This window comes from Phyllobates terribilis, unplaced genomic scaffold, assembly GCF_046119375.1.
Source record: "Phyllobates terribilis strain yellow unplaced genomic scaffold, ASM4611937v1 Scaffold_3__8_contigs__length_932513732, whole genome shotgun sequence".
NCBI classification, from domain to species: Eukaryota; Metazoa; Chordata; class Amphibia; order Anura; family Dendrobatidae; genus Phyllobates; species Phyllobates terribilis.
In genome coordinates, this window is record NW_027362763.1 from 805,066,683 (window position 1) to 805,088,241 (window position 21,559).

Genomic DNA, 21,559 nt, shown 5'->3' on the forward strand with positions numbered 1-21,559 from the left:
AATGTATAGAGTGCATTTCTGATTCATTTAATGTTAGCTTCATTGAAAAAAATGTGCTTTTCTTTCAAAAATAATGAAATTTCTAAATGACCCCAAACTTTAACGGTAGTGTATACTTGAGCACAGCAGGCTTGAAAATATTACATGCTGCCTAGTCTACTGCACCTGACAGGTATGCATTCAATAATAAGTATTAAACAAAATTATAATAATTTAATTGACACCAAAGCAGGAAAAACTGCACCATCAAATAAGTTGCCACTACTTAAGCAACATAAATAAGTGTATACATAATTCATAGGCTAAAGTACAATTAAGGTCACAGTGGTAGTGTTAAAACCCAGCAGGTTTAGATTGCCATCAGTTGAGGATATAAGCACAGTCATCTCAATTTTACGCTGTCAAAAATGGCCATGCAGTCCTAAAGCAAAATGTAACTTCAGTACTTACATCTTCATTGGTAGTTTGATTTGAACTGATTAAATAAGTGTGGAAACCCGACAGGCCAACAATTGACCACACAGAAAAAAAACACACCACAGCTTCCAGGACAGTAACATAGGAGTTAAGGAGGCACACATCAAATTCAAGATATTTCTACTTGTAATATGAAGCTTAAAGAGTGTCACCACTGAAATGCAAATTAAACTGATTATAAGCAGTTATATAGGGGACTTAACCCCTATGTAAATCACGTAAGCAGTAGCACATAACTGATCCTCTCCTCCTCTCAGAAGCCGCTAGCTGCACCAGAAACGTGCAACAGTGAAGCAAGCAGTGGCAGCTGATCAGAAACAATAGTGAAAGCGGGGCCCACCCTCGTGCTATGTGCACCAATGATTCCTTCATAGTAAGTGCGCACGCGCAGCAGTTAGGGTACAAGCAGCACTCCGTATGGCCCAGCAAGTGCTGTCAGGGAACTGCATGATAAAGAAAACTGACATGCAAGGCTAACACTCCACCCCCTGGAAGAAGAGTGGCAAAACAGCGGCGTTGGGGTGCAGTTTTGGGATTTCTGGGGTTACTGCTCTTTCCCTGTAAGTAACTGGCATTTTTAGGACTCATGGGGTTGATAGTGTCTGGGTTTTAGCCTATTGTAGGTCTTTGGATATGTCTCTATACAGCAATATGCCTACATGCCTGGGCTATTCGCACAGGATATCTCAGATTGGCACTTTACATTAGATATCTGTCTAATCAATGGAACAACTGTATAGACTATTAGGCAACACTTTAGGTATATTTCTATCAGAGCTCTAAGGCTATTAGCACGTGACACTTTACACATTGGCACCTTATACACCCCGGATATTCAACTAACTATTTGGTACATATTCATTAGGGTAATACACCCAGGCTGCTTGAACTCGACACCTTATGGGCAGCTGCACTTTATATTCTTCGATTGAAAACCCATAAATACTCTATGGAATTGAACTTTATAGTTTAAATATCAGTAAAATATGTAGACTTCCATTGCCTCTCTTATATTGGATTGAGACATTATATATATATATTATATATTATATATTATATATTATATATATATATATATATATTATATATTATATATATATATATATATATATATATATATATATATATATATATACATACATATATATATATATATACACATATACATACACACACACACACACACACACACACACACACACACACACATACACACAGTACAGACCAAAAGTTTGGACACCTTCTCATTTAAAGATTTTTCTGTATTTTCATGACTATGAAAATTGTACATTCACATTGAAGGCATCAAAACTATGAATTAACACATGTGGAATGATATACTTAACAAAAAAGTGTGAAACAACTGAAAATATGTCTTATATTCTAGGTTCTTCAAAGTAGCCACCTTTTGCTTTGATGACTGCTTTGCACACTCTTGGCATTCTCTCGATGAGCTTCAAGAGGTAGTCACCGGAAATTGTTTTCACATCACAGGTGTGCCCTGTCAGGTTTAATAAGTGGGATTTCTTGCCTTATAAATGGGGTTGGGACCATCAGTTGTGTTGTGCAGAAGTCAGGTGGATACACAGCTGATAGTCCTACTGAATAGACTGTTAGAATTTGTATTATGGCAAGAAAAAAGCAGCTAAGTAAAGAAAAACGAGTGGCCATCATTACTTTAAGAAATGAAGGTCAGTCAGTGCGAAAAAATTGGGAAAACTTTGAAAGTGTCCCCAAGTTCAGTTGCAAAAACCATCAAGAGCTACAAAGAAACTGGCTCACATGAGGACCGCCATAATATAATATAATATAATATAATATAATATAATATAATATAATATAATATAATATAATATAATATAATATAATATAATATAATATAATATAATATAATATAATATAATATAATATAATATAATATATAATATAATATATAATATATAATATATAATATATAATATATAATATATAATATATAATATATAATATATAATATATAATATATAATATAATATAATATATAATATATAATATAATATAATATAATATAATATAATATAATATAATATAATATAATATAATATAATATAATATAATATAATATAATATATATATATATATATATATATATATATATATATATATATATATATATAATCCAGGACTGTTAATAATTCGCCTGCTTAAATTTTAATTATTATCGTGTGATAATATTTTTGGTTTTTAATGAATTAATAAAAATTATTTTAATAGTCTAATGGTGTCTATACTCTATTATGTCCTCTACTGGTGTGTGTAGTGGGTGACATGTGATCTACGTATTGTCTCTGGAGTGACATATTCCAATTTTGTGGCCAAGTGTTGGTTATTTAATATTTATATTTGTATCAATTGGTGTCCACTGCGCTGGTGCACTAAGGCCAAAGAAAACTAAAAAATGAGGTAATGTTGGATAAAATATTTATTTAAATTAATAGTTAAAATTGGTACTACAAACAGTTTCTATGTGCACGTTTGAAAAAAGACTTTTTAGTTGGTTTTTCGGGTAGGTCCTGTAGGGAAGGGCAGAGATGCCAGGACACCACCAAGAGGTCCGGAGTTAGTGATGGCCTACCAGTTAGGTAGGTACTTATCTTAACAGGTACCCCATCCCACACAGGTGGTCACCTATAATTTCAATCTTTCAGTGTAATACAGGCGAATATACAAGGTTCACCTTACAATAAGCATCAACCTTGAACAACCGGCTCCGATAAACAGGAATCAGGACCACATACTCAGATTTATCTTATACTATTTTTAACTACATAGTTCTATCAGGCAGACAGACCCTTTTGACCATACACTTTTGTCTTCTAGTCTGTCCTGCAGGAGTATGAAAAAACAGGAATCATTTTCTTATTGGACCCCAATAGTGTAAACCATCTCCTACAGCTATCTTCAAATACATTAGAAGGTACCTAGCTGTCTATAACTAGCACCTCCCAATATTTCCCCAAATCTCTACTTATCTAATTCCAACCTATTTTTAGGTCTCACCAACCACCACTGGTAGGCCATCACTAACTCCGGCCCTCTTAGTATCCTGGCATCTCCGCCCTTCCCCACAGGATCTACCCGAAAAACCAACTAAAAAGTCTTTTTTCAAACGTGCACATAGAAACTGTTTATAGTACCAATTTTAACTATTAATTTAAATAAATAAATATTTTATCCAACATTAACTCTTTTTTAGTTTTCTTCGGCCTTAGTGCACCAGCGCGGTGGACACCAATTGATATCACTTTCCTATATAAGGTCTGGTGCCCTGTACCACCTGCTGCAGGTACACCGAGTTGGTTTACCAGCACCACTAGATATCCTACTGCATTATTTATATTTGATGACACAAACTCAACAAATAAAAATAACAGCCAAGGAATGCATTTTCTCCACATTAGAAATACAAGCCAATAAAAATTCAAAACCTTTTACGACTAACAAACAAACTTTACTACAGGTTACAGAGAAATCTTGTAAAGGATATCTTGCAGGGCTGTCCTTTAAGGCATTAAGAAATCCTGATTGTTGAGAGCCTAGAAATATGCAAAAAAAAAAAAGGAAAATAAGTAGGGAATAAAACAGACTTGCACCTCTTGGCTCACACTTAATCAGTTTACGCCAGAAAATAAACAGGTAAAAGTTTCTTAAATCTACCAGAATTTTCAGACGGTACACGTCTACTCCTATCAAATACCTCATTCATACAAAAATTTATTTTTATTGAATGTGAACCATTGTCTAGATTTTCTTTAGTCTCCTGACAATAATCTTTATCCTTAACCCTTTAGGAGAAACTAGTCATGTAAAAAGCAGTTTAGAGTTTATGTGACACCTTTCTAATGTGTACATGAGGATTTAGCAGTTGTGCCATGTTGGCACAATGGACACTACTGTTTGAAGGCACAAACAATATTGGGTTGTAATATATCCTTATCCATTTTCTAAAAAGTACAGTCAAATATCAATGTGGACCAATGAAGAGAGTGCCATCCAGGATTAGATTATAAAATAAAAGGTCACATACTATTTATACCTCAGATTTAACCGTCAAAAATAAAACTGAAAATTTTCATTTCATTTTTCTAAAAACAACTTAGAAAGAGATAAGAAATTGTTTCGTACATATAATGTACCCCAAAACTGTACAACTGACAAATACAACTATTTCTGCAAGTAACGAGCACTAATACAGTTATATCAACATGTTATGGCTCTTGGTATATGACTTAAAAAATAAGACGCTTGATCCTTTACGCCTGCTCTTTAAAAACTTTTTAACTACCAAGCCTGTTCTTAAAGAGGACCTGTCAGCCAGATTTTGGACTCTAAAACTAAAGACATGGCTGTAATGACCGACTTCTTTAGACAGGCGCCAATCGTTGCTGGGGGCTGGGCATGCACAGCAACTTCCAAATTAGGTAATTGAGCTGAGAAATCGTGTGCATACATTGCTCCCTGTAAAACCGGAGCCTGTGCATTTTTTTGGCCAGAGGCGGCAGACCACTGAAAAAGCAGTGACCAGTCAGTCATACACCGGCCACATTTGCAGAAGACCAGGTGCAGTGTCTGGCCCCGCTGCACACGTGTTTCATTAGCTAAAAGCTTCCATGGCTGTGGAACAAAACATATTTCTTCAAAAAAAGACATAATTTTAACCAGCTTTAAAGTGCCATTACAGACATGTATTTAGAGAAGAATCCAAAATCCTGCTGACAGGTTCTCTTCAGTATTTTTGTGAAATGCCACATACATGTATTAAGAATTTTAAAGGGAACCTATTGCCTCCAGAAATGCAGTTTATCTGCAAATATAGAGGCTATCTGTAAGTATATAGTGCTTAAAGAGTGTAAAAATGCTATTAAACTGCAGAACTACGGTTAATCTGCAAGTTAACATTCTGAACCTACCTGGCGCCTGCACTGACATCCGGCCCTAATGATGAGCCTGCTGTCAGTCAGTGCCGGGGGTGCGGTTACAGCTGCCAGTCTCTACACAGTGAGTGGTGACTTAACCAGAGCCAGCGCCACCCCTATGACTGAATGCCGAATGCTACAGGGAGGAATAAAGTTCACTTTCTCCTGGCAGCGTGGTTTTAAGTGCCGGTACCAGGCAGGTTCCGAATGCTATTAACCAGCAGGTTAATTGGAGCAGCGGTTACATAGAGAAACCTCCTGGCAGCTGCTCGCTTCCAATCACCTAGGTCACAGCACAGACTGACAACCCGCTCTGCACACACAAAACACACACTGCAGAGCAGTCTGTCACGTGCTATAGAGCGATTAAAGCGCCCGTTCTGTACAGCGAACAATGACTGGAAGTGTGCAGTTGCAGGAGTACAAATTTATTTTTGCCCTGTGGCCACTGCTCCAATAATGTAGGCAGGCATGATTTATTCGCTATGTACCTGCAGAACACCACTATATCTGCATGTAAGTTGCATTTCTGGAGGTGACCGGTTCCCTTACACACACAAACACACATGTGAAAGTAGTGAGAATACATAGGAACTTTCATGGTTATATACACAGTTGTGCTCAAAAGTTTACATACCCTGGCAGAATTTTTCCTTTCTTGGCCTTGTTTCAGAGAATATGAATGATAACAAAAAATCTTTTTCTCCACTCATGGTTATTGGTTGGGTGAAGCCATTTATTGTCAAACTACTGTGTTTTCTTTTTTTAATTCTTAATGACAACCAAAAACATCCAAATGACCCTGACCAAAAGTTCTTATACCCTGGTGATTTTGGCCTGATAACATGCACAGAATTTGACACAAATGGGTTTGAATGGCTACTAAAGATTACATCCTCACCTGTGACCTGTTTGCTTGTAATCAGTGGGTGTGCATAAAAGGTGAGTGAGTTTCTGGGATCCAGACAGACTCTTGAATCTTTCATCCAGCCACTGATGTTTCTGGATTGTGAGTCATGGGGAAAGCAAAAGAATTGTCAATGGATCTACAGGGAAAGGTAGTTGAACTGTATAACACAAGAAAGGGATACAAAAAAATATCCAAAGAACCGATAATGCCAGTCAGCAGCGTTCTAACTGTGGTTAACAAATGGAAAATCGGGGGCCCTGTAAAAAGCAAACTACGGTCAGGTAGACCAACAAAAGTTTCTGTCACAACTGCCAGGAAAATTGATCGGGATGCAAAGAAAAACCCACAAACATCAGCTGAAATTCAGGACTCTCTGGAAACTAGCGGTGTGGCTTTTTCAAGATGCACAATAAGGAGGCACTTGAAGAAAAATGGGCTGCATGGTTGAGTCGCCAGAAGAAAACCATTACTGTGCAAATGCCGCAAATTATCTCGCCTACAATACGCCAAACAGAGACAAGCATCAAAACTTCTGGAACAAGGTAAATTGGAATGATGAGACCAAAATTTAACTTTTTGGTCACAACCATAAACGTTACATTTGGAGACAGGTCAGCAAGGCCTATGATAAAAGGAACACTGTTCCTACAGTAAAGCACGGAGGTGGATCGCTGATGTTTTGGGGATGTGTGAGCTATAAAGGCACTGGAAACTTGGTAAAAGTTGAAGGAAAGATGAATTCAGCATGTTACTAACTAATACTGGGGGCAAATTTGCACTCATTAGCCAAGAAGCTGCGCATGGGACGTACTTGGACGTTCCAACATGACAACAAACCAAAACACAAGGCCAAGTCGACGTGTCATTGGCTACAGCTGAACAAAGTGAAGGTTCTGGAGTGGCCATCTCAGTCTCCTGACCTCAATATCAGTGAGCCACTCTGGGGAGATCTCAAACGTGCAGTTCATGCTAGACAGCCCAGGAATTTACAGGAACTGGAGGCTTTTTGCCAAGTAGACTGGGCAGCTTTACCATCTGAGAAAGTAAAGAACCTCATTCACAACTACCACAAAAGACTTCAAGCTGTCATTGATGTTAGAGGGGGCAAGACACGGTATTAAGAACTGGGTAGAGAAAACAGGATTGTTTGACAATAAATGGTTTCACCCAACCAATAACCATGAGTGGAGAAAAAGTATTTTTGTTATCATACATATTCTCTGAAACAAGGCCAAGAAAGGAAAAATTCTGCCGGGGTATAGGTGTGGGTGTGTGCGTGCGTGCGTATGTATAGAAAAAATGGCAACATTTCGGTTCACAGAACCTTTCTCAAGCCTTCTGTGAACCGAAACGTTGCCATTTGGGCTCAAAGTCCATTTTTACTAAGAATTGAACCTATCTGGAGTGCTGCCTCAATATATTTTTTCTATTAAGATGCAATTTGGACAGGTTGCTTGGAGGCCTGGCACCCACTGTGAGTATATGTGAAATGGTGCTGTTCCAATATATCTTTTCTATATGTATGTGTGTATATATATATTATATATATATATATATATATATATATATATATATATATATATATATATATATATATATATATATATATATATATATATATATATATATATATATATATATATATATATATATATTATATATATATTTTACAGACACTATCATATAGACTGTCATCTGGAATTATATTGCATAACAATGTGGTGTTGTCATGCCTACTGTTTAAGTATTTAGGGTTTTGTTTGTTAAACGGTGTGACTCATTTGATTTATTAACAATAATAGAAACTTCAAAGGGGAACTCCGGGAGATAAAAAATGTATTTTAATCCACATTCTGTAGAAAACTATACAGGCCTTCTTCCTGTTCTTATAGGTCACTCCATATGATTTTACTATTACTCACTGTATCGTCCCATTACAGCACTGCTGCTGCTCCTGAGTGCTCCTCCCTACTTTCTAAGATGCTAGGTGAGAGATCAGGGAGCATGACTTGCTTTTTGTACATTACGCAAGACAGCTCTCTATCCCAGCCTTCTTTCTGTAGTCACAGATTGGAGGCATGGCTAGCATCTTGCTCCTTATACAAGGGAATTTATCATCACACTGCTTCTACATGAAACACTTCAATGCTTCACATTTCATATCAAAACTTACCTGGCTGCAATTGTGCAGCATCTGATTCCTGCTGCCCACAGTTCAGGGAGCATGAATATGAGAAGAGCTTTCCTTTAAGATTCCGTATTTATGGCACAGTCAGTCTGCATCTTAAAAGCAAACCCCAAAAAAACAATAGAACTGCTGTTCCCCACTCATTTCAACCAAAAATGTTTTTTTTTCTTCAGCTTTTCAAAATAATGTAATTATGCCATTAAAAAAGCACTCCCATGAAACTTTCAATTCCCTAAATTTGTGTAAATGTATATGTAATGTAGTAAGTGTTAATATAGTTATAGATTGTAGCCTTCTCCAGCCCAGCGTCGCTCCAATCCTCGTGCCACTCGTGGCTGCATTTCCAACTCGCCGGATCACACTGGGGTTTTTGTTTGAGGCAGAAGTCACTTTTGGAATGTAGGACTATGGATCTTAGCTCTGGCAGACCATAATTGTAAAAGTAACTTCTGGTTCACACAAACCCAATGTGAACCAGAGAGTTGGAAATACAATCACATGAGTGAGAAGACTATCGGAACAGCGCTAGAAAAAAGAAATGGAGAGAAAAATGGTTATCAGCTCACTATGTCCAAATAGAGGATTAAAGACACCTCTCCTACAGTTTTGGAGTATCGTATATCATTAGCCATCAATAAAGGGGTTGTCTTGTTTTTTTTTCACAAAGCAGCAAGGGTGATAAATAGCTAGTGGTCTCGTGACCCTATCAAACAGAGGTAAGAGCAGCAAGGGTAACTAAAACATAACTTTTAATCTAGTAACTTAATCAATGGACATACCTTGATAAAAACATACAAAGAGAACAAAGACTTGTATGGTCAGTACTGCCGTGCAATAACATCCGAAAGGCATGCGGTTCAGCATGCGTGTCAGCACAGCTACTGTACCACTGGCACTGAGCTTTACAATGGGTCCACCCCCGAAAGTGATGCGTGCGGTTCACCCGGACCAGAGTGCGTTTCAGCATGGGCGCACCACACTTCTCTCCACATGGATAGTGAATAGTGTATGCGTGTGTGACTTACAATCCACATTCCCATATCTGGAAGCTGGTTGATTGGACAGATGGATATCAGTGACCACCTGTTCTTGTTTCCATCTAATTTACCCTGCCATATATATCCCTGATAAATTCCTTGCTCCACATCCCTTATTGTGAGGATAGTGGAGAGTAATGTGGTTCTTATTATAGCACTATAGCCTAGTAACCTTCTTATCATGTATATGTCCCATGAGGAATCTTGATGAAAGAAGAAACGCGTCGGGACACATGTGAGGCATTTTTTGAAGGGCAAGTGCAGGGCCTCTTATTGAAGTGGTAGCTGTGGACTGCCCTTTTCAGAGCAGGAGCAAAAGGGGAATCAGGGTAGTGCAGTACCCTATGAAGGTTTAATAGGGGCAGAACCATATGCCTTCCTGAAACCACCACTGGGACCCTTTTGTTGTACTCCTGCTCCATCAACTGGGGATCCATGAGAACCTACTACTGGAGGACATTCCAATTTATATATGCTTTTACTATATATAATTCACCATTGGGGTAATTGTGGGTATATATTTATGACCTAATAGTCTAAAATACTGCTTCTAAGGACATCTGTAGTGTTTTGGTTATTTATCAAATGCATAGCACGTGCTACATTTTAATTGTGGTGTATACTATTTGATAATAACATCACTATCAAGTTAGTTGATTGTCCACATTGGTTATTTTTTTCTCTCGACAGGCCCACTTCTAACATCAACTCTACACTTACACATTTATGTGTGGAGTTGTACACCTGTCATTACTTGTATATATTGGTGCAATAATACATCCTGATATGGCACCATACATGCCTTTCGGATGTTATTGCACAGCAGTAATGACCATACAAGTCTTTGTTCTCTGTTTTTTTTCCACAAAAGTCTGCAGTCACTATGTAACTACAGACTTGCGAATCTTCACAGTGTGCACATCATTTTCTGGGAGGATTATCCGGTGCTGGTGATGAAACCAGGCGGTTATGTGACTGCAATTATGGAATATGCATACTTCCAGCCACATTCCGACTAGATGTGCAAGGTGTACAAGTGAATTGAGCAAGGCCAAGCACGTTTAGGCGGAATGGGGCTGGGAGTATGCATATCGCATACTTGTGGTCGCATGACCACTCTGTTTTGCTACGGTCACTGGAGAATCCGGACAGTGCGAGCCGTGAGGATTCACATGTCCGCAGTCACATAGAATGACTGCAGACTTTAGTAATTAACCTGGACTACCCCTTTAAGGAACAGATACCCCAGGAATTACTGGCATAATTTCCTCCCTCTGCTACTATTTTGTCTTACAAAGTATTTAATACCGTGAAATACTGTATACAAAAAGAAATCTGGATATGTGTCCCAAGAGGATAACCTTATCCCTGACTATGCGGAGTCGATCTGCAGAAGGATAAAGCTGCTCTTAAAGCAAAAAGGTCTAAACCCCAACTTGAGCAAGATGTAGAAGCTATTTTATGCACTTTTAAATGATCTGAAAACGCTGCTTTATCAAAATGAGTAAAATACAATGGACCTAATCAATCATTCCTTGCCAGTTTACACTAAGGTTGGATATCTGTTTGTCCTATAAAATAGTGCTGGAGGGTTTTTTCCCTAGATCATGGGTGCACAACATGAAGGTCACATGCGACCCAACCTGCCCCTAGTTGCAACCTGTGCAGTGCAGACCCGAAACTGTTGATCGCAATCCTGTGCAATCAGCTGTGTGTGCAACTGCCTGAAGAACGCTGGGGACCAGAAGCTACTGAGCTGCTCAGCAACCAATCAGCACTTTCCATCACTGCAGAGGAGCACGCTCATTGGTTATTACAAGCGCCTATCTGTGGCAGAGACTGACAGGAGTCTGCATTAACCAATGAGTGCTTTCCCTGGTAGTAAGAGCACGGATTGGTTACGGAGAGGCTCCCATTACACAGTCACATCCCAGCACTAAGCGACAGGAGCTTCTGCAGTGGAGAAACTTTTTAAAAAGTTTAGTTCCAGTCCACTGCAGGAACGCTTATCTGCTGCTGTAGAGGAGGAGGGACGATCCTCCTCTACTTGTATGCTGCCCTCTCCATTATGTGGGGCACAATGAAAGTAGTTCATTTTGTATACCCTCCATCCCACTTTTGGAATGAGCTTAGTGGGCGGTGGGCAGAGCTTAAACGAACAGTGGTGGCGAATCTTGGCTGTCCCTTGGATCTGCTATTACACAAGGTTACATGTTTGCGCCTGACCTGAAAGAGAAGGCAGGTAAGGTAAGGTGAATAAGAACCCATTTACACTGGGAACCATGGCTGTTAAATGACTGCCAATCAGCTACATGGAAGCCGATCGGCTTTCATTTAATGGCCTGTTTAGAAAGGCAGAATACACTTCAGAGCACCCAGAACTGATCGTTTCGTGCACATAGAACTTCACATTATTGGCAGTACATCACCTGGTTACAGAGGATGACGTTCTGACGAGATCAGTGAATTTTCAGTAAGCTTAAAGGATTGTCCGGACTGAAAAGAAAAAAAGTCTGCAGACTGCTGAATCATGACAGTGTGTAATGTGCATGCTGTCAGAACTCCATGAAATTCCCCATGCGATGACATGAGAGCATGTGCAAGATATGCCATCTTTTGTCCATGTAAATTCTATTATAGAGGGAAAACTAAATAAGTTTCTTTGAGCACCATCAATCCATAATTACTGAAAACGGTTCCCCAAAATTCAATGCGGGTAAAACATATACATGACTATCATCACGCAGATTGTGACTCCCTTCAATTTGTAGGTTTGGAGTTAAAGTTAAATTCCTGGCACAAGGTGGTGATTATAATATATTATTAAAAAGAGAAGCATAGTGGCTATTAGACCCAAATCCCCAAAGCCCTTCAGGTTTAAAAAAACCTCCAAAACTATCTGTTTTTATAAATGTTGCAATTGTTGTAATTGTTTTTAGACTTTTTACATTTTGTATTTACTTACGAGTACCAAGAGACCGCCAATAAAGAAAGTAGTACATCATATTTTTATAATCTGGACCCATAGAAGCGTAAAGACAAGAAACGGCCGTTCTCCATTTCTCTCCCTGACACACACCCCCTGCATACCGCCTGAATGTCCCACTCTATGGAATAAAGGACTCTTAAGCAACAACGTGGCGAGTGCCGCTTTTCTCCGTTCTTTTTGTGCATTTGTTAAGTCAAACTCAGGTGAGCACCACCTGAATTCTGGTATACCTACCATACTCCGTGATAAGGAGGCACGTGTTGACGTAAGCGTCTAAAAGTCTGGTGCTGTGTGGCTTTATCCTTTCTTACATTGCATGTGTGAGATTTCCATACTTGCAGAAACACATCAACTTGTTTTTCTCTATTCTCTTCTACTGAAAAAAAGCCGGGTGAGACTACTTGTCACATGACCGCAAGTATACAAATCTCACACATGCTGTCATATGACCACCTGCCTATACAGGGAATAGCGGAATCGTCATGGCTTGCGCGACGCACATTATGATTCAACATACTTTACTTTTGAGACTGGACAAACCCTTTGAAATTCATTTTTCCTGACAAATTAGTGTTTTGGGTAGCCTGTTCAGACTGGCCAATAGGAAACAAGCAAGCCTAGGAATACTCATTCCTGATCATCAGCCAGTATAAATGCTGAGTGATGTGTGTGCTGCATGTGCCTGATATGCGAGCGGTACACATGCCTGATATGCGAGCGGTACACATGCCTGATATGCGAGCGGTACGTCCAGTATGTGAGCAGTGCGCTGTGTGTTCAGTATGTGAGCTTTGCATGTGCACTGCGTGTATTCGATATGCAAGTGCTCTGTGTTGCATGTGTGATATGCGAATGTTGTGTGTGTGCTGCGGGTGCTGATCTGAACAGCAGCAGCTGGGGAGTAATGAGCCATTCAAAGAGATAGATAGAATATTCTCTATCTATACACTAGATGGAGGCCCGATGCTATCCCATCGGGAGGGAGGTAAAGTCACGATGGGGGCAGGCTTTGCAGCGTTGAGAATCTCTCCCCCCCCCCCACATGTGCTCACCCACCTATCCACTCTCTTTCCCCATGTGCTGACTTCTCCCGTCTGTGTTCTCCTCTTTGATCTGTCTACCCCATGTGCTATCCCCCTTTTCTGCTGTCTCACTCCTTCCTGTGCTGTGTTCGCCCCTCATGTGCTGTCCCGTTTGAGCTGTCTCCCCCCTGTGCTCTGTCTCTCTCCCCCATCTGCTGTCTTCTCCTCTCATGTGCTCTCTTTGACCTGTGTACCCCATGTGCTCTTACCCTTGTCTGCTCTCACGCTCTCCACCCCTGTGCTGCCTTCCCTCATGTGTTCTCTCGTTTGAGCTGTCTCCCCCCTGTGTGTCCTCTTTTTTTTTATGTGCACCCCTCCCCTTGTGTTAAAATGAAAGCAAAGTAGGTAAAGGTAACGTTTTATTAACATGGAAAAAGACGTAGTTATTTACTGGTAACGGGATTTCTCAGAGCCCATGACGGCTTCCACGGAGAGAGGGGATCCGCCCTTCAAGGACAGGAAACCTACAGATAAAAGGGCGGTACCTCCCTCCCGCATCAGTTGTTTACAGAGCATGAGAGGACCACCAGGTTAGTAACACAAAATTTTACAATTTAAGACCTCGCTAGACACACCACGTTGCTACAATAATTAACTAATAAGCGTGCGCACCCATACGTGAAGGGAGGGAATGTACGGGTGCAGTCATGGGCTCTGAGAAATCCCGTTACCGGTAAGTAACTACGTCTTTCTCCTTCCACCATGACGGCACCACGGAGAGAATTGCAGAGAAGTGACTCAATAGGGGGGACCACAGCTTCCAGAACCCTTCTCCCGAAAGTAAGGTCTAAAGAAGAGGTTAAGTCTAGCCGGTAGTGATTAAAGAAGGTAGAGGGGGAAGACCAGGTTGCAGCTCTACATATCTGCTCTATGGTAGCACCGGCCTTCTCCGCCCAGGAGGCTGCCACCGCTCTTGTTGAGTGGGCCTTTAGTTTCTCCAGAGCAGCTTCTCCACGTGAGGAGTAAGATAATGTGATGGCCTCCCTTATCCATCTGGCCAGCGTGCCCTTAGAAGCTTTCTTCCCCTTACGAGGACCCTGAAAGCAGACAAAGAGAACTATCCTGCCTACACTCGTGTTGCCTCTAGATACTGGATTAGGCACCTTCGGACGTCTAGTGTATGCAGGACCCTCTCTTTCGCGTTCCTAGGGTTAGGGCAGAAAGAAGGGAGGGCGATTTCCTGGGACCTGTGAAATCTTGACGCCATTTTTGGTAGATAGGCAGGGTCAGTTTTCAGAATAAGCCTATCCTCCAAGATTTGTGTGAAGGGGGGGGGCCTGCCGATATGGCCTGAATATCACTAACCCTACGTGCGGATGTGAGAGCTACCAAGAGTGCTGGTTTTAGGGACGCTTCTGGCAGGGGTTCAAAAGGTGCCTCAGTTAGGGCTGAAAGGACCAAGTTCAAATCCCAGGGTGTAGTATTTCGGGATGAGATAGGGCAGGATCTAGCTGATGCCTTAATAAACCTAGATACCCATCTATCCCTGGCTAGGTCAAAATTATAGAGTGCTCCCAGGGCCGCAACTTGAACTTTTAAGGTACTTGTGGCCAGGCCCTGCTCTAAACCCCTCTGTAAAAATTCCAGGATAGCTGTCAACGGAACCTCCCCACCCAACCTGGAACCTGAGACTGAAAGGAATTTCTTCCAGGTTTTCCCGTATAGTTTGGTGGTGACTGGTTTTCTACTTTGAAGTAGTGTGGTGATCAAATTTGGGGAGAAACCTTTGTCTTTCAGAAGAGCCCTCTCAAATTCCAGGCCCTCAAGTGTAAGCTTGACACCTGAGGATTGAGGACCGGACCCCGAGAAAGAAGGTCCGGGAGAACCCATGGATCGGAGTTTGACAACCTCCTCAGCCATGAAAACCATGCTCTCTTTGGCCAAAAGGGGGCTATTAGGATTACCCTCGCTTCCTCTTCTCTGATTTTCCTCAGAACAGCTGGAATCAGAGCGGTCGGAGGAAAAGCCTAAGCTAAAGGGTAATTCCAAGGGATTATAAAGGCATCCACGGCTACTGGGTTCTCTTTGGGATGTAAGGAGCAAAAAGAGCGTGTTTGTTGATCTGATCGTTGGCAAACAGATCTATGGAGGGACGGCCCCACCTTTGTACAATCTGCCGAAAAACCGCCTGACTTAATTCCCACTCGCCCTGCTTCAACTGAGTCCGACTCAAAGTCTGCGGTGCTGTTTTCTACTCCTTTTATGTGTAGAGCGGATAGGGATTGCAAGTTCTCCTCGGCTAAGTGAAAGATGACCTCTCTCGTCTGCATTAGGGAATGGGACCGTGTACCCCCCTGGTGGTTCAGGTACGCCACTACTACTCGGTTGTCTGAGAAGACCCTCACGTGATGTCCTTGAGGACATTAGTTTCAGGCGTTCTGTCCAGACCCCCTGAGCTACCAGGTTGTTGAGGTGGGCCCCCCAGCCCCCGGGGCTTGCATCTGTGGTCAGGACTTGCGGTGTCGGGATTGTCCAAGGAATCCCCTGGGCCAGATTGTGTATGTTCCCCCACCACTCTAGGGAAAGTGTGGTTTTTACAGATAGCGTTAACCACCCTTCTAAACGCCCTTTTAGTGCCTTTTCTGCCTCTAGGATTTCCCACTGAAGGGTCCTGGTAAGTATTTGAGCCCATTGAACGGCCGGAAAGCATGCTGGTCAGGGAACCTAGCAGGGACATGGCCTTCCGAAGGGACATAGATGGGTGGGATTTCGCCCGTGATATCAGGTTTAAGATTTTTTGAATTTTCCCTGAGGGGAGATGACACTCCTGAATTTTTGAATCAAGTAGGACGCCTAGGTACTCCTGTATCTGGCATGGTTCTGTCTTGGACTTTTCCAGATTCAAAAGCCACCCTAAGCGAGTCAAGGAATGCATGACCTTTTCCAGATGGGATTTGCAGTCTAGGAAGGAGCTGCCTATTATCAGGAAGTCGTCTAGGTATGGGATGACCAGGGTGTTCTGCTCCCTTAGATGAGCCATCACCTCTGCAACCACTTTGGTGAAAACCCTTGGGGCTATGGCGATGCCGAATGGGAGGGCTGTATATTGGTAGTGCTTGACCACTCCACCCATAGGAACAGCTACCCTGAGGAACTTCTGGTAGTCCTTGTGTATCGGGACGTGATGAGCATCTTTTAAGTCCAGGACGGCCATGAAACAACCAGGAAACAGCATTTTTATTGAAGATTTTATTGTTTCCATTTTGAAGGGTTCCACCTTCAACAGCTTGTTCAGCTTTTTCAGATTCACAATCGTCCTGTATGTCCCATCTGTTTTTTTCCTCAGGAATAGTGGAGAATAGAAGCCCATGCCTTCCTCCCTCCCCGGGACCTCCTGGAGGACTGCTTTCCCTACTAGTCCCCGGATTTCCTGCTCCAAGGCTAGCTGCTCCTCGTTTGAAGATCTTTCGGGGGTTATAATAAAGTTTCTCTGAGGGACTTTGAAGAACTGGAGTTTCAGGCGATTGAATTAGGGTCAGAATCCATGGGCTGTTAGATATTAGCTCCCAGGCCGGGAGAAAACTTGATAGCCTTTCCCCCACCCGGGGAAAATCTTCATTGGGGGGCCTTTCTATTATCGCTGGAGGGCTTGTTAAATAGGAATCCCTTGGTCTTCCTTCTCCTGTCTTCCCACCAATCCTGCTCTTTAGGGGGGTTTCCTACGCATAAATCTTCTACTCCGAAAAGGCTTCCTGCAAGCAGCATTAGACGGGACAGGAAACCGTTTCTTATTATCCCCTGCTTTATCCAGGATGTCATCAAGGGCAGGCCCAAATAGAAACTCGCCCTCACAGGGGATGGAGCACAATCTGGATTTAGTCTGTAGGTCCCCGGGCCAACATTTGAGCCAGAGGGCTCGTCTAGCAGCGTTGGCAAGCCCCGTCGCTCTAGCACTTAATGGAGTCCGCCGAGGCGTCTGCCAGGAAGGCCGCTGCCTCTTTCATTATCGGGATGGCTTCCAGGATTGTGTCTCTGAATATCTTCTGCCTCAGTTGTGATTCTAGCTGGTCCAACCAAACCATTAGGGATCTGGCCGTACACGTCGCAGCTATCGCTGGTTTTAACCCCCCCCAGCGGCTTCCCAGGAACCCTTTAAGAAGGCATCTGTCTTTTTATTCATGGGGACTTTCAAGACACCCATGTCTTCAAATGGAAGGGAGTATTTTTTTGAGGCTTTGGCTATAGTGACATCCAGTTTCGGTGCTTTCTCCCAAAAGGAGCATACGGGGTCCTCAAACGGGTACTTTCGTTTAGGGGAAAGGAAGCCCTTCCTCTCCGGTCGTTTCCACTCTTTCATAATCAGTGAATGAACATGTTCATTGAGTGGAAAAGATCTCCTTTTTTTCTGTTCTAGGCCGCTAAACATCATGTCTTGTATGGATTTTTTGGGCCGAGGATCTGTTAGACCCATGGTAGACCTGACTGCCTTGACAAGGCTATCTGTTTCCTCAACGGGAAAACCGCTCCGACCTCCTCTAACTGTAGATGAGGAAGAGGAGGAGGAAGAGGTGGAAGTGTCCGAATCCCCGTCATCCTCAGAACTACTAGACGTGGACTCGGGGGATATGTTTTCAGTATTCTTTAATCTTTTGCCCTGAAAAGATTTAATAGTGTTTTCAACTTGCGACTTAATTAGGTCTCTAAGATCAGAGGCAAATCTCGGGGTTCCCTCGCATATGGTCTGCTCAATGCAGGAGCTACTGAGTCTCTTTTCCCAAGTAGTGGGCAAGGCCTCAGTGCATAATGCACAAGTCCTATTTTTTGTTTTCTCTTTACTCTTTTTTCCCTACGGGAGACAAAAGAGGGAGAGAGCAAGGGCCCCTAGTTACAAAGTGGGCTTTCACGAAGTTCACTTACCAACCAGACGGAAGAGAGCAGGTACCGGTTCAGGAGGTGGAGCCATCTTTGTAGTCTAAGTCCTCTTGGAAGATGCCATAGTGGAGTCCTTGCTGCGCTGCGACGATCTGCCAGAGCGCCCGCTTCCTCTCCGGTCCGGCCTTCCGGTCCCTTTTTCCGTTGGGTTGGTGGTGGTGGTGGCGACTGAGGGTGTAGCTGCTGCTCCTCAGGTAGGTGCTGGTCACTCATTGTTACAGTTTTTGGTTTGAGTTTTGTTTTTTTTTTTGTTTCTTTTTTTTTTTTTTTTTTTTTTTACACAGCGTGCCAGAGCCCAGAAGAGCAAATACTGGCGTCCTCTGCTGTGTTTTAAGGCACTGGGAGTCCCTCCCATAGTGCCTGTAGTGACCTGGCCTGCACAGACTGGACACCCAGTCATGCATTGCGGCGCCGCGTCATCCGGGGGCGCCCGCGCATGCGCGGTGAACCCGGAAGCTTAAATGCATGTTGCCGGGCCGCGCACGCTTTCTCACCTCCGCAACCAGGGGGGTATAGCACAGTCCTGGCGGCCTCCTCTTCGTCCAGACCCACCTCCGCACACATTAAAGGCCCACTGACCTCAGCGGTGGCGCTTCAGGACACCGCACCAGCCGAGGCAGGGGGACCCCCGCTGCCTGGATAGGACTGGCCAGGCCTGGCATCCCACAACGTCCATCTTCTGGCACCCCGCAGGTATGCCTCCTCCGGACTGTAGGGTCCCGTCAAGGACAGGAAACCAACTGATCGGGAGAGCGGTACCGCCCTTTTATCTGTAGGTTTCCTGTCCTTGAAGGGCAGATCCCCTCTCTCTATGGTGCAGTCATGGGAGAAGGAGAAATTGATGACAAAGGTTGTAGTGCCGGCGTCCCTGCCCTCTGCTAGGCAGGGACGCTGCTCCTCTCACCGCTCTGCTCCGTGCCCAGCATCCTCCCCCCGCTCTGCTGTCAGCGCGCGCTCCGTCCCGGCGTCCTCCTCCTGCTCTGCTCTCAGCGCGCGCTCCTTCCCGGCCCCTGTGCTTAGGGCGCGCGCGCGCGCGCTCCCCTCCTCTTAAAGGGGCCGCGCGCGCCGCCCTAAAGAGTCCCCGGCCAATGGCCGGAGGACTTCATCATATATAAGGCACCTCCTCCAAAATGGAGGTGCCCGAGCAATGTTGTTTGCACCTGTGTCTCACCTGTGCTTCAGCCCTCAGGTCCCGTTGCCAGTTACCTGCCTGATTCCTGCCAGTTACCTGCCTGATTCCTGCCTGAATACTTGTTACCTGTCTGCCAGTCTGAGGTCCGACGGTCTGCCTTACTACTCCTGTCAGTCTGTCTAAGGACCAGCCTGCCCGCTCACCTGGGAGCGCATATCTGCTACCTGCCTGCTTGCCTGAGGTCCGGCGGTCTGCCTTACTACTCCGGTCAGTCTGTCTATGGACCAGCTTGCCCGCTCACCTGGGAGCGCTTCTCCGTTACCTGCCTGCTTGCCAGCCCGGAGGCTCCGTTGTCACGTGCTGTGACCACCAGCTATCTCAGAGACTCTTGCCCGCTCACCTGGGAGCGCATCTCCGTTACCTGCCTGCTTGCCAGCCCGGAGGTCCCGTTGTCACGTGCGGTGACCACCAGCTATTCCAGAGACTCTTGCCCGCTCACCTGGGAGCGCTTCTCCGTTACCTGCCTGCCTGCCAGCCCGGAGGCTCCGCCGTCACGTGCCGTGACCACCTGCTATTCCAGAGACTCTCGCTTGCTCACCTGGGAGCACCAATCTACCATCTGCCTGCTAGCCTACCCGGAGGCTCTGCCATCACAGGTCGTACCTACCCCTTACCCAGAGACTGCCCTGATCACTTGCCGTATCTCCCTGTCCGTTCACCCAGAGACTGCCCTGATCACTTGCCGTATCTCCCTGTCCGTTCATCCAGAGACTGCCACCCGCTCCCTTACAAGGGCCGCCCCCTTGTATAGTAGCTCAGAGGTTCCGCCTCCCGGACCCGTTACAGTTTGCTCGGGCCATGGAACCCGGTGGCACCCAAGCTCCCTCGCTCACGGACCTGTGTCATGAACTATCCCGTCAAAGGTCCCAACAGGAGTCCATCCTGGGTCACCTGCGGAATGTCAATACTCGCCTGGACACTCTGACTGCACCACCTGCAGCCACTGCCAGTACCATGACTCGCAACCCGGCAGCTCCGCTACCCACTAATACCATGGTAACCTATCCCGGACCCCGGCTGTCTGCACCTCCTCGCTTCGGAGGTGACTCCGCCCAGGCTCGGGGCTTCATAAATCAGTGCACCCTGCACTTTGAACTTTTGTCCCATCAGTTTAATTCCGACCGGGCCAAAATTGCCTTTATCATGTCCCATCTCACCGGGGAGGCCCTGGCCTGGCTAAATCCTCTATGGGAGAGAGGAGACCCCCTGGTGTCCAACTTGCCTGCTTTTCTGTCAGCTTTCCGGAAAGTCTTCGACGAACCCGGACGGAAGACCTCATCCGCATCCTCTCTGCTACGCCTCCGTCAGGAGGGTCTCACCGTGGGCCAATATGCCATACGGTTCCGCACCCTTGCCTCGGAGCTGGCCTGGGATAACGACGCTCTGGTATCCGTCTTCTGGGAGGGTCTGTCCGGTCGTATTAAAGATGAACTTGCTGGTCGGGACATTCCTACCTCTCTCGATGATCTAATAACCCTTGCCACCCGGATTGACCTACGGTTCTAGGAGCGTGCCAAAGAGGTCACCCGTGAGAGAAGGATTCCACGTTTAGCTCCTACTTTCCAGAAACCCGTCACTCCCTCCGTTTCTCCCCAGGTACACTCTCCTGAGCCTATGCAGGTCGACCAGACCAAGATGGTCAAAACCCGTCAGGACTCACGCCGTGCCGAGGGGAGCTGCTTCTACTGTGGCAGTAAGGAGCACCGGATCCGTGCCTGCCCGGAGAGGTCGGGAAACGCCTGTGTCTAGGTTCGCTCAGAGAGGTCCACCTAGACAAGAATAAATCCTCTCCATCCCTGCTGTTGTCTGTTTCGATCATCTACGGGGAGAACCGTTATTTCGAACTAGCCCAACTTG

General features: G+C 44.3%; 1 protein-coding gene across 6 annotated transcripts in view; it reads right to left on the reverse strand.

Annotated features, from left to right (window-relative positions):
* Nucleotides 1-21,559, reverse strand: part of ZDHHC14 (zDHHC palmitoyltransferase 14) — a 184,716-nt gene that overhangs the window by 84,510 nt on the left and 78,647 nt on the right. For all 6 annotated transcript variants that reach the window (XM_073672415.1, XM_073672411.1, XM_073672410.1 and 3 more), the window contains 2 exons: nucleotides 4,004-4,052; nucleotides 451-553 (listed from right to left, as the gene is read on the reverse strand). In XM_073672415.1, the coding sequence (XP_073528516.1) occupies nucleotides 451-553; nucleotides 4,004-4,052 (152 nt within the window). The remainder of the gene's footprint in view (nucleotides 1-450; nucleotides 554-4,003; nucleotides 4,053-21,559) is intronic.